Source organism: Schistocerca serialis, chromosome 7 (assembly GCF_023864345.2).
Source record: "Schistocerca serialis cubense isolate TAMUIC-IGC-003099 chromosome 7, iqSchSeri2.2, whole genome shotgun sequence".
In the NCBI taxonomy this organism is placed as follows: domain Eukaryota; kingdom Metazoa; phylum Arthropoda; class Insecta; order Orthoptera; family Acrididae; genus Schistocerca; species Schistocerca serialis.
Genome location: NC_064644.1, coordinates 290,498,492 through 290,524,523, shown reverse-complemented (window position 1 = coordinate 290,524,523; position 26,032 = coordinate 290,498,492). Strand labels below are relative to the sequence as shown.

The 26,032-nt window shown below is 37.5% G+C and overlaps 1 protein-coding gene across 1 annotated transcript; it reads right to left on the bottom strand.

Moving 5' to 3' along the window:
- Positions 1-27: 27 nt before the first annotated feature.
- Positions 28-26,032, bottom strand: LOC126412725 (coatomer subunit epsilon). The gene is made up of 6 exons (XM_050082453.1): positions 25,877-26,032; positions 19,761-19,924; positions 19,527-19,679; positions 19,241-19,376; positions 3,795-4,019; positions 28-231 (listed from the first exon to the last, which is right to left on the bottom strand). The coding sequence occupies exons 1-6, from the start codon at positions 25,976-25,978 to the stop codon at positions 97-99; spliced, it is 915 nt and encodes a 304-aa protein (XP_049938410.1). The 5' UTR covers positions 25,979-26,032; the 3' UTR covers positions 28-96.

Below are 26,032 nucleotides of genomic sequence, written 5' to 3'. Positions count from 1 at the left end.
CATGCAACAGGAATATGCAAATGACAGTTTTTGCTGTTTATGTACAAATTTATTCAAATTCATATTTTTAAATCAATTTATTATAAACATATAACATTATGAAGGAGTTGCATATTCTTGTGCAAACTGCTGCGCTAACCGGTCAAATTCTGCTTCTTTTTGAAAGTAATCTTTCACAAATGGGTGATCTGTATGAGAATCTTTCAGCTGGCTCAAGTAGCGGTTGCTCACCTGAAACAAAATAAAAATATTAAATTCTGTGGCAGTGTTAAGTTAATAAGACTTATCAAGATAAAAGATCTGCAACTCCTACAAAAAGTCTCACAATGTTACAACACTATACTTTCAAAACTGTGAAAAATACTAACCATCATTTTCCATTCCTCCAAAAATCCCACACAGAGTGCAAGGAGAAGAAAGTGCTTTATAGATCCACTGATCTAAATGTTTTTAAGTATGTTGTGCTACAGCAAAAATCTTATGATCTTCACTCTCATCCATTAGCAGAACATGTGTAAGTACAATTAACATGCAGCATACCATAATCATTTATGCTAAACAAGAAGGGGGAGGGAGAAGCTGGTTGATACTGAGAAAAAAAGAGGAGATAATCATCCTGACATATTAACTCCCCCCAACAAATTACAATTGACTGCAAATAATGCAAAATTTTTGTTTGTCTCTCATGTATGTAATGGAGAGCATAAAGACATTTGCCTCATAAATTAAAGGCAATAGTCCGAAGTGGGGTCGTTATGACAGTACAACAGAGCACTAGAAGCCCTTGGATACTCCCACAACAGGAGGAAGCTAATGACCTTATATTAAAGTTTCTTTCTGAGGCTTGTCCCTATGAAAGTGTGGCTGCTCACACTCTCACTTACACACAGATATTCATCCCTGAAAGTGAAAGTATGGAGATGTTACAGTGTCTTGTCTTGTCCTATCCCCCACAAATGTTCTGAACTGCTATGGCAATTAACTAATTTCCTTTCATTTCAGAATACTCAATATTTTCTTTGTTATTTTATCTATTGTGTGTGACACAAACAAGAAAATTCCTTTCTGCAAGCTTCATTTGTGTCAACACCCTCTGAACTGTGCAGAGATGTCACTGCAACTCATTAAATTTGCTCAACACGCTATCTCCTCAGACAGGTTGCGACAGTACAAGGTTCACTTAATCACTGTAAAATTACGATTGGTTTGTAGGCCATCCTTCACTCTGGCAACTCACAAAACAGCTGGGACCTTTTACTACATGTGTAAGATGATTTATTCCAGGTGTACTAAGAATTTTAGTATGTTCCACATCAAGTTCCACATGACAGTTCTGCGTACAATATGTAAATAGTCTCATTGCTCAAGGACACAACTGAAAAGTCACTGAACTGTAAAGCAAGCAACGGGCTACAAGAAAGAAGGATGAGGAAAAGGTATCATCTTCAATTACCGTCACTTAATGAAGAAGGGTCAGCACCTGGACATCCATTTGCTAAGGCAGTACAACACATTTCCCAAAGAAATTTGAAAAAAGAAATCACTTCTGAATACACTGTAGTGCTGTATCAAACATTTTAAGGGAGCCACTGTTATTTGGAAATTTGTGTAAGTTCCTAGGGGACCAAACTGCTGAGGTCATTGCTCCCTAGGCTTACACACTACTGAATCTAACTTAAAGTAACTTATGCTGAAGACAACAAACACACCCATGCCTGAGGGAGGACTCGAACCTCCGGGAGGGGAGGGGGGGGGGGGGGCGAGGTAGCCACACAAACCATGGCAAGGCACCTCAGACCGGACAGCTACTCTGCGTGGCTTGAGCCACTGTTAACTAAGTGTGTAGCAGAGAAGTCACAACTGCAAAATCGGTGGTTCGATTCTTGAGAGTAGCAATTTTTTCTATCACCATCATCATTTAATTTTTTTATTTTATTTGAATTGTAGATTTATTTTCAAATGGAAATGTTGATTAACAAGTAACGAATCCTAAATTTTAAATAAAAAATAACATTTTGTATCTATTTACTAATCATCTGAAAATAATATTAAAATTTATACAGCAATGCAAAATGTCTTATCGTTAAGTGAAGAATACAATTCAATCTTTACAGGCAAGAAAGTATTTTATTTTTTATTTGATGTTTCACATTTTTGTACCCAATTTTAATTTATTGTAAATTCTCACTTTTTTATGCGATTAGTAACTAAAATCAAAAATTATTTTTATTAAAAATTATGGTTCAGTGCCTGTTAATATAAAATATACATAAAAGGTAAAAAATGTTGATATACTTGAGAATGAAACCAGCAAATTCACAATTATAATACTTCTATGCTATGTACTCAGCTAACAGTGCCTCTGTTAAAACACATGAAAAATTTTGTACTTAACAGTGTTCTACAGATCTTCAAAGACAATCATTTTATGTTTGTTGGATGACTACATCAAACTGCTTTAGGAAATTTATGTCTGGGCAAGGTCCCCTTGAGAAACAACACCCCAAAATAGAATTCTAGTACCATAAATAGATGCGCACATTCCCCAGATGAGAACTCACAACTCCAGCCTCTGTACCATGTGTTGGCAGAAATAAGTGATTTGAAGACTAAACTATTGTGGATAATATATACTTCATAGCTGCACAAAAGGCAAATAGCATCACAAAGAACAAACTAACAGAAGGAAATGGAAATGGTACTACAGTGCCATACAATCAGGTACTTTCAAAAGGTACTGTGAACAGGCTTAACAGCTTTTGCACTTACGGCGTAAGGCGGAAGAAGCATGAAATGTGTTGTGATGTTTTGTTTGTCATTACGTTTCAATTCAAAATGACACTTCACCGGTAATAATTACGAACAGAATTGACAAGTAAGTTGGCAAATTATGATGTGTCTGAGATATTACAAAACCCTCAACTACTAATTATAAAATGGCACCACCACATTAACTAAGTTTAGAAGGCTGGAAAGTAAAAATAAGTATGATTATCACAGTACAATCCTTTGACATATATTTGAAGTCACTACTCAACTTCTTCCTCTCTACAAGACCCATGCCTTCTCTGACTTACTCGTGTGGTTTAAATACTGAAAATAAGGAATAGTGCAAGTACAATCTGTATAAAAATTTACAACTTGCGTCACTACCAGTGAGTTGTGGGCTGACTGAAAAATTGTTATAATAAATAAGACATCAAATTATGTAAATTGAAGGTGGAGGGGGAAGAAAGGAAAGGAAAAGAAATGAAGAGGACTAATGAACTGTCTCATTTAATGGCATGGTATAATGAGTATTTGAGTGCAACCTCATGGAGCAATGTAAAATACCCACTTTCAGCAAATGTGTAGTTGCACTATTGTGATGAACATGTATAAATATCAGCATTTGCTTAATATGGTATAACTGTTATATTTCTCTAACAATTGTCCTACTTTATGGGTGTAACAATGAATCAGCTGATAAGAGAAAGAGTCACTCTTAAAACGAAGCTCTAAGAGCAATGTTTCTTTGAGTGTTCAGCCTGTTCGAAAGATTATTCATACCTAACATTTCTATCAATATTATATGGAACCGATGAGCATGCCACTCAGCATGAGATTACTCCCAAAATTAGTGAAACATACTTAATTAAATTAAACGCTTCATTCATTTTTACACTTCACTTGTTGCTAACAAATACATTTAAATTTAACAACAAAAGTAAACACATTTATCTTCTGTATAACATGAGTTACTCTCACTTGGAAGGATGGATTTACAAATACTTGTGATCTTGGCAGCTACTCACCTCTTCTGGTTTGGACATGTGTTGTGACAGAACAATCAAGTTAATAAGTGTGTCAGGATGATTGCTGTCTTTTTCCAATGCTTCCTGCAATGCTGCATCTGCTTCCTCATATTTTGCCATGCCAATAAAGCAGACAGCCTGACCATTTAGCAATAAAGGTGTGCTCACATATTTGTCACACATTTCTTGGAATATGTAGTACGCCTCTTGCAACTTTTCACCACCCTAGAAAATCGAAAATTAAAGTGTTGAAATCTCAATAATGTTTCTACATCTAAGGTATACCCCACAAGCTTCTATATGGTGTGTGGCACAGGGTACTTCTGGTACCACTTTCAATCTGCCCTGGCCAGCCCCTCTTCCTCCGCTCCATTCATGAATTGTGCATAGGAAGAACAACTGAGAGTAAGACTCCCATGTCTTGTACATTCTCCAATTTTCTTGCTGTGATCATTTAACATGATTTATGTGGGAGGAAACACTACACTGCCAATTTCTTCCTGGAACACACATTCTTTGAATTTCAACACTACATCTCTCCATTGCAAATGCCTTTCTTCTAGAACCTACCACCGAAGACTGCTGAGCATCCGTGTAACACTCTCATACTAAGCAATCCTCTGTCTAAACCCACCACTCTTTGTTGGATCTCTCTCTCTCTCTCTCTCTCTCTCTCTCTCTCTCTCTCTCTCTCTCTCTCTCTCTCCCCCCCCCCCCTCTCTCTCTCTCTCTCTCTCTCTCTCTCTCTCTCTCTCTCTCAATCCTACTTGATAAAGATCTCAGACTGATGAGCAATACTCAAGATTTGGTCAAATACGTGTTTTGTAAGTCACTTTCTTTGCAAATGAATTACATTTCATTAAGATTCATCCACTGAACCTCAGCCTGGCATCTGCTCTTTCTAAAACTAGTTTTATTTTTACGTCATTACAGATGATATACTTAATAATACAAGAAATAAAGACTATGAACATCATACAGACCAAATACAAAAACATAAGCAATGATATCAATCAATATATACATAGATTTCTATAATAATGCAATTTTTTTATAGTCATTCTATTCTGAATATCATTTCACGATACGAGCTAAGAAATGAAATGTAATAAGATGCATAAATACTTGGAATTGACATGAATGAGGCAAATTAAATTACTACATAAGCTAATATGAGGACCAGGAAAAGAAGCTGAGTCATGAAAAACACAGCCTTGTCCAAAGCTGTCTTCTGCTGCCAATATCAACAACTTGCACTAAAGACAGTCATGGCAATGGTGGTAGGAAGTGGTGCAGTTAGGTGGGAATGTTAGAATTTGACTACTTTTCAATGTTAAGATTATTAGAGACTAATGACCGAGTCATTTGCAAAAAGAGGGATGAATCAATCAACTGAAGAAAATCTCAAAATTCACCACAAGTGATTTTGAACTATCACAGAACCAAAATCAATGCACACATATGACATTTGAACACCACTACTCAATAAAAGAGTTTTCCTTCACTAATGTACCAACTCCCTCAATGAGAAAGGATTAGGTACTGCATCTACACAATTACTCTGCAATTTACACTAAGTGCTTGAACAGTGTGTGGGAAAAACACTTAAACCTTGCTGTGTGAGTTCCGATTTCCCATATTTTATTATAATGATCATTTCTCCCTATGTAGGAATGCATCAATAAAATATTTTCGCATTCAGTGGAGAGTTGTGCGATTTAAATTTTGTGAAAAGATCTTGCACCAACAAAAAATGCCTTTGTTTTAATGATTGCCACTGAAACTTGTGGGTATCCACAATAATACAGAACAGGCTGCTCTTCTTTGAACTTTTCTGATGCACCAATAAAACACAATCTTTGGTTCATGCATCTCAACATTTTCTATCAGATGGTTCCAGTTTTTATTGCGTAGAGACAACTGCCACTTTTCACACCATACAGATGTCTTGCCTGCATCATTTTGCAATTGGTTTTGATCTTACGATTTCACTACATGTTAAATGACAGCGTTGTCTGCAAACAATCTAAGAGGACTGCTTAGATTGTCTCCTAAATAATGATTAGGAACAGCAGAATAAAAATTCCTTGGGAAACACTAAACATCACATCCATTTTATTCAATGACTTTCCATCAATTACCATAAACTGTGATCTTTCTGACAGAAATCATGAACCCAGTCACACAATTGAGATGATACTCCACAGGAGTGCTATTTAATTAGAAGCTACTTGTGAGGAATGGTGTCAAATGGCTTCTGGAACTCTAGAAATATGGAACCAATGCGAGATCCTCTGCTGACAGCACTCATTACTTCATACTGTATAAAGAGCAATAAAGAACAATAATTTCTGAACCATAGTAGTGGAACATTAGAAGGAAAACTTGAGGAAGACTTTGTGTAATTTTTCTGGTCACGTTATCGTATTAGATGGCGATTTCAATTTACCATCTACAGACAGACTCAAGTGATTAAGATGAGTAGTAGGAACAGGAATAATGTGAAATTGTTCTAAATGCTTCATCTGAAAACTGCCTTGACCAGCTAATCAGAGAACTAATAAGCCGATCTCATGGTCACAAACAAGCCTGAACTTCTCAATTCAGTTAGCATAGACCAGTGCGTCAGAGATTATAAGGCTGTTACGGTATCACTGAATACAGCTGTAAATAGGAATGTAAAGAACGAAAGAAAGATATTTCTGCTTAGCAATATATATTTAAAAGCAGATTTCAGATTACTCGAGCGATCAACATGAAAAATTCATCTCCAGGCCCAAAAAAGTTGAGCATCAATGGACAAAATTCAAAAGTATTGCACAATATGCCTTACACAGGTATGTGCCATGCAAAGGTGTGAAGGATGAGAAAAACCTGCCTGATATGACAGCTGTGTTAGAAAGGAGCTATGAAAGCAAAGAGAGAGAGACTTCAAATTCAAACAAAGGCAAAACCTCACAGTCAAACAAAAACTGGACAAAACCAAAACTAGTACAAGGAAAGCCTTGCTTGAATTGTGTAACAAATTTGAAAGTAAAATTCTCCCACTGACTTCAGAGAAAATTCTATCAAGTTTTGGTCTTACGTTCAATCAATAAGTGGACTGAAGCCACTTTTCACACACACTGTGAAATGAAGGATGACGGAGAGAAGTCTGAAATACTAAGCATCTTTTTACCAACTATTACACTGAGAAAGATTGTATTGTAATTATTCCTATAAATCATTGTACAAATGTCAAAATGACATATTGAAATAAGTGACAATAAGAAAAAAAGCAACCAAAATCACTCAACAGGGGAAAGGCCACTGGACCTGATGAGATACCATCACTCCCTTCATCTATGAGATCCAGAAAGCAATAGATACCAACACCCAGTTCGAAGCCACGGTCCGTGGTTTTCAGAAGACTTTCGATACAGTGTATCTTGAGAAAAGACCATGAACATAAGCATAAAATGAGATTTGAGCTCACGTGGAGGCTCTCCAAAATCATACTTCCTGTGAACCATTCATAACTGGAACACAAAAGAGGGAAGTGACATGACTTGTAGAGTACAGATCTAGATATGTAAGCATTAACATATTGACTGTTGCGTGAGCCAATGGTGGCTCACAGTTACACGGGTTGTGACACCAGGTGAGCCATATTTGGTTCACGTATACATTGTACTGTGGGCCACATGAGCTATAACTGGTTCACATGCAGAGTTGTGTTTAGAGGCCTCATGAGCCTAATACGGCTCACTGATAATGTGTTTCAACTATGGGTTTGAAAGTGGTGGCTCCACTGAACACTCATGTTTGTAGCACTCAATATTTTTACAATTGGTAGCCATGGTGATTCCTAACTTCTATTATATGGTACAGAAAGATCATTTTTGAAATCCTTTTTGGAACATGTTTGTAAATGCTCAAGTGCTGTGCAACTTGGCAAACAAAGGATCAAGGACTCGCATACAAATAATTCCTTTCAGGGGACACTTGACTCTACTGCTATTGAATGCCAAAGATCCACAACCACGAACAACACTACAACCATTCCATGAAGAAAACAGCCATCGCCTTGTGACAGTAGAGGGGCCAAAGCAGAGCAGTCAAAGATGATGTTATAAACAGTCTGCGAAGAACAGAAGAAAGAAAGAATGCTGCTAAGAAAGTGAAGAGGGTATACACTAAATGCAATAAATGTGACAGTTTTATGTGCAACAAGTGTTTTAGTGATATTGAAAATGCTGTGTAGAAGTAGAATATTCCGAGATCTTTATTCATGAACACTGTCAGACCAAGTAAAAAAAAATTGTAAATAATATTATATGCAGCTAATATAATCAAATAAATTAAGCATTTCAATCATTCCTTGAAAAACAATTTTTTTGTACCTATGTGGTTTTAAATCTTATGAGCCACATGTGCCACAGATTATAATTGTGTTAAAATGTTGTTGGGCCACGTGAGCCATATATGGCTCACACCTGTTATCTGTCCAGATCAGTCATAAATTGACATTTTATCAACCAACTTAATTCTACATGTTCAAAAGAAGACATCTCTTGCAAAAAAATCTATTTGGTTTCGGAAGTAATATTCGTGATTTCAATGTGGCATAGCAATGCATGGTACAAATTTCATCATGGCAATCAATGTGTTAATTATATCAAAAGTCATATTGCTTCAGCTGGCATACTCCATCTGCTTGTGCCTTATTTAGTGCTAGCTAGCACAAATGCTAAATACTCATTTCACCTACTTCTACTCAACAGTAACTGTGTAACGTCACAAGTAGATAACTTTATGTCATATCTGATGTATATTTTTAAAGTGAATAAAATCATCTAAAACTATACTCTGTTCATCATAAGAATAAACCTCATGTAAACATAACACTATGTATTTTTCTGCATTTGCTGGAACCTTATTGGATTTCATTTCACATGGAGCAGAAGCCAAGCTGTCTCGATTACAATCAAATATGACAATGAGGATACGTTTTATGCTGTGGTTCATGCGTACATCAACTCAGCGATAATACGAGACAACAGCTTTACTGGCACATTTAACTTGGACAGCAATGGCCAGGCACCTGGTTCAACTAACCTGCAGTGATGTGGACAGTTGTAGTAAAGATGTAAAAAGAGATGAGCAGAGAACAATATAGCCTTGAATGTCATTTAATTTTTGAACATAAGGAAATAAGGGTACAATCAGGCGATTTGCAAACATAGTACTGTAATTAAAAACAAGGGTGATGAAGATTCATGACTTTAACAAGGGTAGTTTTTTCGCACGAGCTACCTGTGGCATAAAACCGCACTGCTGGGATTTCACCACATAGTTAAATATTTTAAGTCACTGAATGTATTACAGTCAGTTGTTTGGTAATCTTTGAAATTCTTCCATATTGGACTCCACGAAGTCTTGTTATTTCTTGCGATAGATCCCTTAACTTTGCACCAGATCAATTCCATTGGTCTCAGATTGCAGTGTTAAGGTGACAAATGTAAAAATGCATCATTTGTACAGTGTGCACGACACTGTGAAAATTATTGTATTCCATTTTTCTACAACACTTACCACTCTAGATCGTGTGCGACCACATCTGTCCTACAAAAACAATGGGCACAGTCTAACAACAAGTATTTGATATTTCATTTTTCTCCAAAAAATTTAATAGTGTAATGTTTTCTTAACTTCAAGATCTTTAAAAATCTATTTTAAAATATTGATAATTAAGAATGTGTATTTGCAATGAAAACCAGAATTTTGTGTGTGATATGTGGTTAAAAACTAAAAGACTAGCATTTTTCTTGAAAAAATGGTGGTTAAGTATGAGTTAATTATCATATATTTGATAAATTTCATATTTAAATGTTTTAGATATTCAAACTGAACTAAAAAACATTATGGATCACAATGGGTTCTGAACCGCCGCCCACCAGACCACTCGATTATTGAGCAACGACGATACCGACTACGCCACGAATGAAAATTGCATATTTACTCTTATATTTATTATAAAGTGTTTTTTGAAAAATGTCAAAGCTGATTTTTCTCTGTAATGTTTTGAAATACATTAAGAACAATTTGGTTCTATCCATTACTGGTGTTTCACACACATTTCACTACAAAGCAGCAATCAGTGTCATCGTTTTCCACAGTACATATGAACAGCGAGACAATCAGAGCACAAGCAGTGCTTACAGCAACTGTAACTGTACACGATTTTTGAAATAAAAATTACTCAGCTAAAGTATGATTAAGAAACGCGTTTACAGCTATTAATACATGAAATATCAAAGTTTCATTTACAGTGACACAGTAATAAGATGTCTAATACATAAGTTGGACCTCCTTCCAAGAGTGGAACATCACCAGTGTACAAGGGCTACAGCTGAAGACCAATGTTTTGTTTTGTTTACATCAGGTTTATTCTTATGATGAACTGACTATAGTAACGAATCGCACTTGTACACAATGTTCACAGTTTTTCGTTGTGCACCAAATATATGTACATTGTTTCCACTTAATACTCTCCAGTAAGCTCCATAAAGCTAACCCTTTATGTGTGAGAATATTGGGGGGGGGGGGGGGGGGGATTGTGGATTCCATCCCATTTAAGAACAGGTGTTGTGACAAGTTTACTGTCATAACATGACTACTTTTACTGAAAACTGAGTGGTATTTACATACCAAACTGGTGAAGATCTTTAAATCAGTTCAACACTAGATACAAGAAAATTTTCAAAATTGAGTAGAAAAACAATTCTGCTTTGTTCATCAGCAACAACCTTTCCCTCACTTATCTCCAATACATTAAGTGAGGAATAGTCAGTACTGCAGTGATATGCAGTGTCAAATGGAATTTTTCTGTGTAACTCCACAAAATAGGTGCAGTGTTATCCGATATACCTATCTGAATAAATGGCAATGTTTTCCAGAAATCACAAGATAACAAAACAATAAAACCTCATCAAGTCCTTTTAACCCATTTTTCCTCACTAATATACTGAAGAGTCATGTTCAAGACTTCAACTCATACTTGTTGAACATGAGGTTTATGAGGTATGATGGGCCATCATTTTATTTGCATTAGCCTTCTGAAGTATGCTCAGCATCTTTTCCAGCGTTCAGCTGAATTTGCTGTTGACAGACTTCTTAACATTCATTGTTCCACAAAGAGAAAATTATTTCATGATATTATATGAATTTGCTGTTGACAGTCTTCTTCAGATTCATTGTTCCACAGAGAGAAAATTATTTCATGACATGACAGTTAAAGCAAAATTTTAAAACCATACTATCAATGGTTGTGTGTTAAATAACAGAAAGTTAAAACAATAAAATCCAACACAAACACTGAAAATCAATTTGAAAAAAGAAGATATTGACTGAACCCAGCAGTTAATTAAAGAGAGTTAGAAAGACAAGTAGTTCAGTTGCAGTACACTGCATTTTCTGGTGACAATGAGGAACCAACAGACCAGTCACAGAGAACGTGGTAGTGCCACTACTGCATGTCAACTGAAGGAATCCTTACACTTTTAGACCAAAATCTACAACATATTGTTCACATTAACCTCCATGGATTCTGATCATGTAACAACTGGTGCTTTGCTTGTCACTGTTAACACCTCCCTCTGCACCAACATTTTTAATGTCCGTAGTTCATCATCACTCAACATTACTTCTGCCAACAACCAGCTGACTACAAAGTCACAACCTATTTCCCAGAAACTTTGACTTAACAATAAACTCACTCACAATTAATGTGCTCCTGAAATTATCCCCTGCAAACAAATATGCAGCACTGTTATAGATTCTCAAATGCAATGTCCTATGAAATCCTGTATGTGGACAAACATGGCCCACCCAGGATATCAACCTCTTACCTTGTTCCCATGCACTGATGATATCTTTATGATCTGAACTAAAGGCACGGACACCCTATTCTCATTCCTCCAGAGCATCAAAACTTCTCCTTTACCTGTGTTTGCTGGTCCTCAATAGTGCAGTAAGTGCCATCTTCTTGGATGTTGGCCACTACCTCACTGAGGGGACCAGTATAACATCTATTCAAATAAAACTTAGCAGTGAGTCACAGTACATCCACTTCAACAACTGGTACCCAAGACACACAGAACTTCCTTCTCATACAGGTGAGCCATATGAAGGCACCACATTTGCAATGACAATTAGTCCCTCTAAAAGTATGGGGAAAGTCTTGGAATGGCCTTCACAGAAACAAAACCATTCTCCCAACACTGTCTGGAAACAGATCTTCGGTGCCTTATGTTCACACCCACCCAACACCTCTCAAACATTGACTGACCACCCACAAAAAAACGACCCCCACATGACTCAGTATCACCCTACACAGAAACAACTGAAGCACATTTACCACAAAGCCTTTGGTCACTTCTCATTATACACTGAAATAACAAATACCCTCCCACATATCCTCCTCATCCCTCACTCGTAGATGTAATCCATAGGCCACTCAACTTTCAAAATATCACTGTCTGTCACTCTTCTCCTGCTCGTAATATCCAATCTCATTTGCTGTATCCTGTGGAAGACTCAAGTGTGAGACCTGACTAATAGATCTTCCAATCACCCATATTCCAGCCTAGTTAGTGTCACACTCTTATCACAGGAAGCAAAACCTGTGAAAGCAGCTGGCATATTAATGTAACGTCTGCACCTCATTCTCCAAGGGTATGATGATAAATTATTAACCCCAACTGTTACTGACAAGCTGTGACAATGGGCCAAGCAAACTTCTCAGTTGCAGAGCACGCAGTGCAGAGTGATTTTACTTCTATGGCTGGTTCAAAACCCATAAAAACAGCAGTTTTCCTAGACTGCTCAATTGGGAATTCTATGACCAACCTTTGCAATCCTATTAGTAACCGTTGTAACCCTATTAGCCTCAATCACCAGTCCTACATCTGTCATCATCTCACCAACTGTTCCCACCCCATTTCCATCATACTACCCTTACATGAGATTCATGCATCCCATTACCCTAGCTTGCCATTGTAATCTTCCCTATCTTTCTCCAAGTACATATCCCTTGCTTTCCATATGTACAATTTTTTTCTTTCTTTCTCCAAGGGATACCACAAATACACCCTGTGCTGGGGTCTGCTAACTCCTCTGCACGCATTACTTTTCCTACCCGTATTCCATCTAGACTGTTGCCTTCTCACTCTACACCAATTTTCAGTTGCCCACCACTCTCTCCAACTACATAGTCAGGAGGCTTCGATTTTTGTGTGTGTGTGTGTGTGTGTGTGTGTGTGTGTGTGTGTGTGTGTGTGTGTGTGTAGGGGCTAGGAATGCTCGCTCTCGCGCTCTCTCTCTCTCAAGCACGATTTGATCTTAAAGCTAACGAATTTTTCATCCATTCTACATTCCTGTCCACTGTTCACCACCTCTTATTTAGTGAGTAGTGCTTTATCCACACACAAACACCTTGTAATGTGACCACCGTCTATGTTCAGAGTCAATGTGCAACAACAACTCACAGAAGGCAGGTGGCAGCACTAGCAGTGGATTGGGGAAGGAGACCAGACAGCGTGGTCATCGGTCTCATCGGATTAGGGAAGGAAGTCGGCCGTGCCCTTTCAGAGGAACCATCCCGGCATTTGCCTGGAGTGATTTAGGGAAACCACGGAAAACCTAAATCAGGATGGCCGGACGCAGGACTAGCAGTGGAGGGTATATAAAAAGTGCAGTTGTCCTAAGGCAGAAACAGAACGATTTCCTGATGTTCAAAAGGGTCTGATCACTGGCTTTTGGGCCAAGGGTGAAACCATTTCTGAAACAGCTAAGCCTGTACACTGTTTGCATGCCACTGTGGTAAAAGTATACTGTTTATGGCAAAATCGCACTATCCAAAATCGACGCCCAGGTAACTGTGGTACACCACAGGCCACAGATGACAGGGATGCACTGACAGCTGCAGAAGTGTGTATGAGCACAGATGTGTACAAGAAAATAGATGTGCAACCACTGAGCAATTGATTACCCAGATGAACGAAAGGGCTACCAAAACAGTGTCTTCTCAACGGCCATTCAGCAAATGAATCTGCTAGTGCTTATGGGCCTCTGCAGCAGGCAACGGTTCATGCACCCAAGGTGACTGCTGTCTATTGGCGACGAAGGCTGGAATTTGCACACCAATACTGCAAATGGAGGTCCACTTATGGTTACAGGTGGCATTTTCAGATAAATCATATTTTATGCTCCATCAGACAGATGGCCGTTGATGTGCATGGCCCTGCAATGATCAACAGAGGGGTCCAGGCCTGAGGAGGGAGTATCGTGGACTGGGGAATGTTGTCATGGCATTCCCAGGGTGACGTCATTCTGGAATGCACACTGGATCAACACAATGTATGCATCTGTTCTCAGGTACAAGTCCCTACATGAAGTTTTGTTTCTTCCTCATCTTGATGGCACCTATCAGCAGGACAGTGCAAACAGGTCACACAGCTATGAGTGTATGTGCATAGCTCGAAGAGCACCATGATGAATTTACCATACTCCTCTGGTTTCCAAACTCCCCCAATTTAAACCCAATCAAGAATCTGTGGGACCACCTTGATCAGACTGTTCACAACTTGGATCCTCAACTGAGAAACCTAACACAGTTGGCCACAGCGCTGGATGATACCACATCCCTGTTGGCACCTTCCAGAACCTCATTGAGTCCATTCCTGCAGGTCTGTGCTCCAAAAGATGCTTACTCACTCTTTTGATATGTGGTCAGACTAATGAGACAGGATTGAGCATATTACAGGGCACCAGACTGAAACGTACAGTTGCTCCAAATCCAGAGTGAGAAGCAGGTCAACAAAAGTTTCAGAAAAAAAGGACCAACGTAGAAAACCTTATGAACAGAATACTCTAAGCAGAAGTATTTACTTTAATGTGCACGTAAATTGTACGTGTCTCGAAATTGTGCCCAGGTTTTTCCATCATATAAAGTGCGACTGGATTTTAATACAAATATACTCTTTCTCAAACGTCATATAATTCGAACTCGGGACCTTTGCCTTTCGCGGGCGAGTGTTCTACCATCTGAGCTACCGAAGCACGACTCACGCTCGGTCCTCACAGCTCTACTTCTGCCAGTATCTCGTCTCCTACCTTCCAAACTTTACAGAAGCTCTTCTGCAAGGTTCGCAGAAGAGCTTCTGTAAAGTTTGGAAGGTAGGAGACGAGATACTGGCAGAAGTAGAGCTGTGAGGACCGAGCGTGAGTCGTGCTTCGGTAGCTCAGATGGTAGAACACTTGCCCGCGAAAGGCAAAGGTCCCGAGTTCGAGTCTCGGTCGGGCACACAGTTTTAATCTGCCAGGAAGTTTCATATCAGCGCACACTCCGCTGCAGAGTGAAAAATCTCATTCTGGTCATATAATTCATTTTTAAGAAAGTCTCTGACAAATAAGTGACGTGACATCACTGCAAAATAGGAACATGGTTCTAGCTCACACTATGGACAACTTGCAAAGGAAGTTTAATGGTAATGCTGTACTTCCATCTATCAAAGGCTCTGCATTTGAAGCTCATCATTTCCTACTGATGTATTTTTTTCAAATAGCTTTCCATTGTAAATTTAACTCTACGTATGATTTGATTTTGATGCAGGACTCTAGCAAGCATACTGTTCATCAATTACACAAAGATAGTGCTCAATGCTAATTTCTACACTCAAAACTAATTTCGACACTATCATAACCACAACAGCATAGCCATTTACAATCTCTCTCTCTCTCTCTCTCTCTCTCTCTCTCTCTCTCTCTCTCTCTCTCTCTCTCTCTCACACACACACACACACACACACACACACACACACACACACACACACACACACACAAAGTATTTACATCATTTCACAATTTTATTTATATTTGTTCCCATGGAAAGCAATATATGCCTTAAACAGATGCATAATGTGGGTGTGAACATTCTGGCACATGGCAGCACCAATGGTACTAATGATTTCTTGGAAAAGTAGCCTCAAGAGCATTGTTGTTATTGAACATGGATGCCCTAAATTCTAAAATGGTATCGAAGGTACTATTCCTGTTTTTTATGTAACATGTCTTCACTCTGTGAGTCTCCATCCTGCAGAATTGCCACTTTTCTCATAGGATTTCTCACAAATGCAGGACCACGAGATATTTTAACAAAGTGTATTTTTGTTTTAAAATCTCTTGGAACATCTCACGGTGCAGAGCTTGGGTGTGAATTTAAATACACACTGTGTATGTCTGGTGGGTGTTATGGATCAAGACAGACAGGTAGAAGCAGCATTTCTTGACTTCCAAAAAGCATTTGACTTGGTACCAAACAAACACGTATTAATGTATGTTCACATGGGGTACCAAATGAAATTTCTGAGGTTTTATCAATAGAGATTGCAGATGTTACCTTGGATGGAGTGTCATCGACACAGTGTTTTGGGACCCTTGCAGTTGACATTTTATGTTACTGATCTGGCAGACTAGTTTAATACTAACCTCAAAGTTTTAGCAGATGAAGCAGTTATCTAAATTAGGTAATGACTAAAAAAAGGTACAGAAACAGCCAGATCCTGAAAATATTTAAAATATGCGAAAACTGGCAACTTACTTCACATGTTTAGAAATGTAAAATTGTGCACCACACAAAACGAAGAACTATGGCATCCTTGACTACAATATCAATGAGTAACAATTGGAGTTATTCAAGTCACACACAAGGGGGCGGGGGGGGGGGGGGGCTAACAATTTGTAAGGTTATAAAATGGGGGAGATTGCTTACAAAGCACTCATGCACCACATTCTGAAATACTGCTCTTCTGTGTGAGACCCTTACCAAATACGAGTAACTCATACTCATTTAGTTTTTTAACTTACTGACATGACTTTGGTGCCCTTTTATATCAAAATACTTAACTTTTTTTTACCTTATACCTACACACTTTCAAAATGTGACTTCCATTAGTTATGCACCACACACCCCATCCAAAGTCTATTTCTTGCCAAATTCATTGAAGTGTATCAGGCTGGACTTGTTCAGTTATGAGGTAGATTCTAGCTCAGCTCTGGTAGAGAAGCCAGTGAGGGTGGAACAAACACCTTGGCCCATCCACTCGCTGGAAAGCACAAATTTAGGAAACTCCGGATGTCTGACAGGTAGTGTGATGGTGCACCATTTTGCATAAACTGTACACTGCATTCTTTGCCATCAATGTCAAAATGGGTAGATTGAAAAGGTTTCCAGCATATTTAAGTACCCTAGTCTGCTGAAGGTTTTCTCTTGGAAAAGGAAAAGTCTGTAAACTTTGCTCCTCTTCAATGCACAAAACACATTCAGTTTCGGCCTATCATGTTCCAGGGATTTTTGTGAATTTTTCCTGTTTCAAATCCTGCAGTTGCATTTATTAACCTTACCACTCAAATAAAAAGTTGACTCATCACCAAAAATAATTTTTCCAATGAAATCTTTGTCCAACTGAGGTAACATTTCCGCACAAAAGTCCTTAACAGGAATCTTATCAGTGTCTTCCAGTTCTTGCACCATTGTGTACTTAAATGGTCTGACATGCAATCATTTCCTTAACACATATCAGTCATATGTGGGATGTCCAGCTCTTGAGAAGAATGCTTAGTTGATTATTTTCCTTCCTTCGTTCCATAATCAAATGGAATGGGAAGAAATCCTAATATGCAGTACAACAGACTGTACTATCTGCTATGCACAGTGCAGTGATTTAAGGAGTATAGATGTAGATATCAAAGCCTGAAAAAAAAATGAGGATACGGAAAACACAAAATATATAACGACAATGCCAAAGATGCTGATCATGTCAAACCATAGGCTGCAGGCAGAGCATATATTTAAGTAGTGTTGTATCATTACAGACTGCGCCACAAAGCTGGAAAAAACAAACACTGAATTGAAAAATTTTTTCTGGTGATAGATACAAGTGCAAGCTGTTCACAGGAAGATGAACGAATGTGCATATGTTACGCAGTGCTGGTACAACATTTGCATTCACATATCAGTTTATGCTTCAAGTGGTGGTGACAGTGTCACCTACTGGCCACAGAACCAGCTATCAACTGCTGTGTATTGTATGCATACACAACTAAAAACTGAGGTGAGAGCATAACGAAAGTTTAAAGGATTTGTGAAATCAAAACAGATAGTTTCATGTTGAATGATGGTGTTTCTTGCTACTAATTCCACATCAGTTCTCATAGTCAATTTGAAATTAAAAAAGATCCAGTAGTAAAACAACTGTCATTACTGTTTATCCAAGTTTTACTTAGAGATTATTTCTGTGGTGGCTTCCCTAACACGTTTCATTTCCAAAATGAAATGTGACTGCCAATCAAAAATTATTCAATGTTCTAGCAACAAAGACCTCTGTGCACAGTGAGGTTCCCACGGATTTGACTGATATTTTAAAACCATCTACACAATTCTGTGGGTATCACAACATGCAGCCACAGTTCACTGATCAAAAATAATGATGACAAACACTTCTCTAAAGAAGTAAAAAGAGCTGTTAATGAGAGGACTTGAACGCACTACTTTTAGCATACCAGCCACATAACCTCACCACTAAGCTACAAGAAAGTTTCAACAATCAGTGTTGTTATTAGTGCTTTAGTCTCCTACTGGATTGCAAGAAATTCATTTTTGTTTATTACTCACAAATGAGAGCCCACCAGGGTAAATGATTGCAGGGTGTCATATAATATGTGGGATTCTACACTACACAACTGCACACGTGGCTCCAGAAAGTCTACCACTATCCTCCGGACCTCTTCTTGTAAGGGAAACAGTCCCAGGAGTTTGTACAATAAAAAATCAATGTTGTTTTTACACGCACAAACAAAATTACCATTTTAAAGAAATTAAGACAAAGGGGAAGGCAGTTTCAAAGCACTGACAAACTGAAAAATTTGAAATGAAATTTACCTTTTTTTTGCTGATAGTTTCTGGTGATTTCCCACTATTATTTTTGCAAAAATTCTAAATTCTTCTGACTGTTCATCTCACTGGTTGAGAGAGAGGGTAGGGCAACTCTAATATTTTTGCTCTCCTGCCCACAACATTCAGCAATGTTGTTACTTTTCTAACTTCACTCCATTAAGTACTAAACCTTATCTTTCTCTGAGGAGTGAAAAGAGTATTTGGCTGTGCCCATAATGGGGCAGGAATCACTTTGGGACTCAAAGTATTAATTTGTGACAACATAACACAACAATCATTTTGCAGTGGCTACATGTGGAATGTTCTGTATTACATCACAAAGACTGGAAGAGACCAAAAAAATCCCGAGCATGCCAAAGTAGATTGACTTGTACTGATCCAAAACCACACAGCTCTTCCTCATCTGTTTGCATTTTAGAACACTTGTTAAAGTTGCTGGCAAAGTTCTTACCATGTAGATATTAACCCATGCCTGTGCCAATTGAGTCAAAGTAGCATCATCATCCTTCTCCTGCATGACTTTCAATTCTTTTTGTGCAAGATCTGGGCGATCCATTTTTAGGTATATCTGCAGCATAAGTGCTGAGCTGAAAATGTGGAAACCAGTATAAAAACAATATATCATTCAGCTATAGTTAATTCTGAACACACTTCATTATTGCTTAAAATGTGGAAACTATTATAGAAAACAATCACTGAGTTACAGTTAATGATGAAAACATTTCGGTATTGCTTACCATTCCAAATGATCTGTATTATGCAAGATTCTCAGAGCTGAATCGAAGTTTTCTTCTTCATAATATATAGTTGCTGCTGATATTATGAAATTCACATTTTTGGGATCTATGTTGCCAGATGTTTGATCATCTAACTTTGTTACGATTGAAAGTCTGAAATGAAAACACAAGAAACACAGTAATCACACGGCCGAACTATACTTTCATAAATTTTTTGAGGGCGCTAATACAAACCTTTTATGTTTGTCACTGAAATATTCAGCAAGTACTTTCAATGGCTGTAGTTCAGCAGGAGATGCTGCACTGATTTCATCGATAACAACACGATACTTCTTTTGCGCTATGTAAGCTCTGTACAAGAAGGAGTCACGCTCAGTCTGCAATGCTGGATTTGACACCTGTAATTTGGGCAGCAATAAATAATCACAATTCAGGAGACATAAACCACCATAATAAAGCTAACTGTTGCAACACACTTGCTATTTTACAGAGAGAGAAAAAAAGTGCTGCAGTTTGTCTTTGGGGAGGTAGATGTAAAAGTTTTTAGATTAAAAAGCAATAAAACTAAATCAGTCATTTTCCAGGTATTAACACTCCTTTCCTTTCATTTGTATCTCTCCTGATTCATTTGTTAGATCAGCTCCCACTTTTCTCCAATACTTGTGTCTCTCATTCTTTCTTTTTCGTGCTTCTATTATCTGCCTCTCTTTCCCATGATACTGGGACAATCTAAGACTCTGGTCACTACAAATGATATCACTACTTTCTATATCTATAACCTTGTTGCAATTACATCTTTTAGAAATTTGTCAGTTTACTTACATCATAATGGACAAATATGTTTAGCAAGTTAATATTCCAATTAAAATACAGTCATTTTATTTGTTAGATAATTACTAAATGAACGAAAATCCTGGGTTTGATATTAGCTTCTGGATTCACTTGTTTGCCATAGTAAAGGTGTAACTTCATAAAAAGATAAGAAATTACAACTCACATGGCACCCTTCAACTTTGAAATACAAATCACTTCATGAAAACACTAAAGGAGACTGGATGAGATTGTGGTGGTGGGGTGCACGACAGAGTTGTGTAGGGGATTACATCACTCTAAAATTCAGGAGTAAGTAAGAAACACAACATTTTTTTGTTTTCTCCAAAAAAATTCCTGCCTCGAGATACAGGCCTCCAAAGATGACACTGTGAACACCATTCTGAAGATGCGAATTTCGGATTTAAAAAAAAATGCTGTATCTCTGTAACAGTTCTAGATATTTTGTTAGGGGTTTTTTATTTGAAAGATAAATGCTTTATGATTCAATGGTATCCTCCATTTGAACATATCTGTCAAAGTTCTTTTACAGTCGCATTTTGAATTTTTTTTAAATTTACAGGAACATTTTTTTATTAAAAATGTCAATCAAGAAAAGTTAGATTTTTTTCTGTTGATTAGTACCATGTAGTACTATATTCTCTGTACAGGAGAGCTTTCACTTTTAAGTTGGACAGGTTTTATTTTTAAAAAATCATTTTTTTAACACTCGAGGGTAATGTTTGTTTTCACTGAAGTTGTTTCTTACTGATTTCTCTGTTACAATGTCTCTTTCTATTGTCTTTGTTGCAGTTATTTCTTATCACTTTCTTTCTTGCAGTTATTTCTTTTCACTTTTTTGTAGTTTCTTGTCAGTTTCTTTGTCATGGTTGTTCATTGCAGGTTTCTCTATTGTAGTTGTTCAGGGCTAATTTGTGAAAAGGCTTCTAAGAAATCTGAGACCATCCAGTGAGTTCTGTGTTTTCATGAGGAATTTGCCAGTTGACATAGTCGCAGTGTGTTTTATGAAAAGGACTGTTCGAAATGTCTTCTGACTGGGGTCACAGGAGGGTGAAGTGTGATATTTGCATATCGATAAAAGAGTGATATAAATATAAGACAAACAAAGAAACAGACTTTGTTCAGGCTCGGAATAAGTGTTCTCATTTTAAGACTCTATTTCAAAGTGAAGATGTTCCCAGTGACAATTTTTTGTGTTCTAAATGTTTTGGCAGAATAACAACAATGTTAGTATGTGAACAAGGTGAAGCCTCCAATGGTGCAGATTTTGCATCAACAGAGGAAGAATTAAATACTGTGAACCAGTCAACTACAGAGTAGGAGTTAGTCACATTAAGAAACCATGGTCAGTGAAGTCGAACCATAAGCTCTATGCCTTAAGAAAGTTCAGAGAAATTACTAAAGCTATGGATGAACACTACAGCCAAACTGACCACACTCTTCAAAGTAGAAAATGGTTCAAATGGCTCTGAGCACTATGGGACTTAACATCTGTGGTCATCAGTCCCCTAGAACTTAGAACTAATTAAACCTAACTAACCTAAGGACATCACACACATCCATGCCCGAGGCAGAATTCAAACCTGCGACCGTAGCGGTCACGCAGTTCCCGACTGAAGCACCTAGAACCGCATGGCCACACTGGCCGTCTCAAAGTAGAAATTTCATCTTCAGAAGAAAATGAACCAAAGCACTCTTGCACTTCTTGCCAGGAATTTTACACAAATATCAATTCAGCTGTTGAATATTGTGCATCCACATGCAAAAAGGTGCAACTTTTAACTATTATTCCAAAGACATTTTCAAAGAAAACAATTTTGAATCATGTTCCATCAGTATCAAAGTACACAGTAGACAAATCAAGAAATGAGAGGTCTGTAGGAGTCTTTGGAAGACCAGATACCTATTATGGTCATCCTGTAGAAGCAGCTCAAGTTCAAACTTTGCAGTCATTTTATATGGAAGATAAATGCAACTGTCCTCTCCAGAGTGGAAAAAAACAAACAAAAAAAAACCTCTTTAAGTGTAACAGTTGTATTAAAGGAACTTTTACAATTTATAACAGCAACTCTACAACTTCACATACTGGAAGAGCAAAATTTTATGCACTTATGCACTACAACATAGTAGTAGTTCCACACCCACCCACAGATGCCTGTTTATTTGTGTACTATGTGAATTTTGGACTTTGTGTGGTAACTTTGAAAGACTTACTGGAGCATGTGACCTATGACACCTTGGTTGAGCGTGTGAAGTCATTAGTAATCTATGACGTAAAGCGAGAGACTTGTTTGTTTCAAGAACGTGGTGACTGCCCTGGAAAGGGAGGACTGTCTTTACAGACACTTGGCCTGGAAGACGTAGCAGATAACTCTGCAGAAATTACATATGCAACATGGGAAGTAAATAAACTAATTAAGAAAACTGTCATCTTTGACACTTTCATTGATGAACTTGGTAAATGGTCAGTGAAAGTAGTAACACACCAGCATCTGAAGAAGTTGCAACAATAACGCATTGCAGACGTGAAAGGGTGTGTACAGGCTGAAGAAGTATGTTTAGTGCTTCACTGTGATTTTGCTGAGAACTGGGCTGTAATTCTCATACAAGAATTACTAGGGTGTCATTGGAGTAATGACCAGGTTTCAATTTTTACAGGCGTGACGTATTTTCAAAACAAGACCACAAGTGTTGCAGTTATGAGTGATGACACAGGTCATGACTCAACACATGCTTTGCTAGCAAAGCACAAAATTCTTCAATTGCAAACAGGAGCAGAGGAGATCATCATTATTTATGATGATGCTCCTAATCATTTTATAAATTGTTACCAGCTGTTTGAATTGAGTAAGTTGCTTGTGCCAACTGACTGGGTATACATAGCTACTGGTTATGGGAAGGGGCCTTGTGATGATGTAGGAGGCCTGCTGAAGCACCATGCTATAAACCATAATCTTTCCAGACCAAATACAGCTGCAATTCACAATGCTCAGGATTTTATGAGAGTTGTGACATCTTACACACCCACAGCCCTCATTCTTTTGTCCAAAGAGGCAATCGAAGAATTCCGTGAGCAGAAAAAAGAAGAATGGTCCAAACAAACTATTCACGTGAAAGGAATTCAGAAGACACATTTTTGGAGTCAAAGTGATGGCCAAACTTGTAGTGAACTATATGCTACCACATGGACCAGCTGCTGGATATAGGTTTCCAGCTGAAGGACAGCAAGAACACCATGAGTGCTCACATCCTCTACACACTGTTTTGAAGACTGTAAGTGCTCCAGTTCCTGTTGGATCAACAGGAAGGCATCACTCTATCAAAGGAAGATACTGAAGCAGTGAAAAACATTTTTAGTTCATTGACTGGCTAATTTCAGTACAAAACAGAGTGCACAGAAGTTGTAAAAATTGAAACATTTAAGTGTTTGGACCTTTCACATATATTTTTGAACCATTTAAAATGCTTGAAAAAATGAGTCTCTTACTAATACTTTAAAACTAAAATTACATTACATAAGGCTAGGTTTTGATTTTTATGAACCTGTTTTGTGATAATGTGGTACTAAAACAGGTTCTATGTATGGCAAAAATTTTAATTGTACATAAAACCTGTTCAATCTAAAGTGGAAGTTCTCTTTTTCAGGGAATGTGGACTATATGGTACTAATCATCAGAAAAAAAATAATTATGGATCAGCATTAAAAAAAAGGATTTCTTTGTAATCATAAAGCAATTATCTTTCAAATAATAAAAAAAACAACAAAATCTCTAGAATTATTCCAGAGATACAGCATTTTAAATTTTTTTCCAAAATTCACATTTTCAAAATGGTATGCGTAGTGTCATCTTTGGAGGGCTGTACCTCGGAGCAGAAAGTTTTTTGGAGAAAACAAAACAAAAAAAATGTGTGTTCCTTACTTAGTCCTTCATTTTAACATATGCTAAATTCAATAACATCCAAGACTATGAAAGTAAGATTTTTTCCTAGGTTGCTTGAGTTGATATGGACTATGCCAAATGAACAGTAAACACAGTTAGCACCAGTAAACCACAATCTGACAATAAGGTGATCAATCTCACTTAATGGAGGTTTCAGAAAAGTGACCTATTTAAATACTACAGTACTCTTTGATTTTGATTGACACCTATTTCTCATTACTGTTAACTTTGCTAATGGGTGGATGTAAATGTTTTCCTCTTGCGAATATTCTCTTGGAGCGTGCAATTACAATTTTTCTACAAGTTAAATAGAATAAAAGCATGATGTGTATTAAGAGATTTGATATACTGGAATGCTGGATTAATGATTATCAGAAACAATTCTAATTGCAGTGCAGTTACCAAGGTTTTATGAACCTGATAGCAAATCCATAATTTATGTAGGATTTAGTAAACAATGCAATAAGGTGCCAATAGACCTATGACATCAACATGGTGAAGATACAAACCTCAAGACATGACCAATAGATGACTTTTCACAACTCCAAGTTGAACATGAGAATATATTTATACTGCTACGGCATTACTTTCATCTCATTTATTTTCATTCACTTAACAGCTCTACTGTTCACTAATTGTTTTTATGGCACAGAACAGTGTTGGTGCCTTATGGTTGGTGAATATTTGTGTTTTCTTGCTACACTGAATTGTAGATATTTAGATGTTACCTTTCTGCATCTGTTTTGTCACAGTTGCTGAAAGACTGTTTGCATGCAGCCTGAGAACAATTCTGGATACACGAAACACACTACAGAGGTAATTATCCACATCTGAAAATTAGTATTTGATCTCCACTTGGTATAATCTGTTATTTTGGGGTTCCCCCTTAGGCTGCAATGGCTCAGGGCTGAGAGATATTTACGGTAAGTTTTAATGCCAAAATTTGATTTAATATTAATGCAGAGTTATCTTTGCTATTATGTAATATCATAATGGTACTTTTAATGTGTGGTAACTTAGATAGTAGGCCTCTAAAGCCTTGTTATTAGTAAGACCTTGCTCTCCCTCCCTGTGTCTCTGTGCTTGGGTGTTCTTTCTTTCCGAACGCAATTTGGGAGAACTGCATTTCCAGTGCAATGACACAATTTACGCTTCCATAATTTTTCTGTTGCAGGGGAAAATGAAGACAGAAACTGAGGATGGCAAGGAAGGAGAGATACTAATTCACTAATCTATTCCAAACTTAATTTGTTAGAAATAGGCCTAACACTACAGCTAAGGAGATACAATTATTGTAACTAAATAATGGATCAGTGAACATACGTTATTTGGCGATTCTTTATTCAAGTTTGTTGATGTAAACAAGTTCGAGGTAACTTGGCAACGCACGTTTCATACAAAAAAAAGCCATCAAGACAGTAAAACTCCAGTAGCAAACACTGAAAAATTATGGTTTACAGCTATCTGCTGTGTGGTCGTGGCGATGGGTGCATCATATATTAAATTACATGACTTTCTCAGGTTAAGGAAAACAGAAATACAGGTCAACAACCAGAAAAAGTCTATATTTGTTCTTACCTTAAGTTTCTGAGCTTCATTTATACACTGTTGATAGTTTCCAATATAAAATGAATTTTTGACATCAAATAATTCGTCTACCTCTCCCTGCTGACGTGCCATTTCAAAACAAATCTCTCGTCGCAGACGCTACGCCACCTCTCTGATGGGAATCAA

What these genes read in the sequence shown, in the direction of transcription:
- LOC126412725 (XM_050082453.1), bottom strand. Translation starts at nt 25,978, where the DNA reads ATGGCACGTCAGCAGGGAGAGGTAGACGAATTATTTGATGTCAAAAAT. An exon ending in AATACAGATCATTTGGAATG is followed by an intron (nt 19,377 to 19,526) that starts GTAAGCAATACC and finishes CCACATTTTCAG; the next exon opens with CTCAGCACTTATGCTGCAGA. An exon ending in ACATGTCCAAACCAGAAGAG is followed by an intron (nt 232 to 3,794) that starts GTGAGTAGCTGC and finishes ATTTTGTTTCAG; the next exon opens with GTGAGCAACCGCTACTTGAG.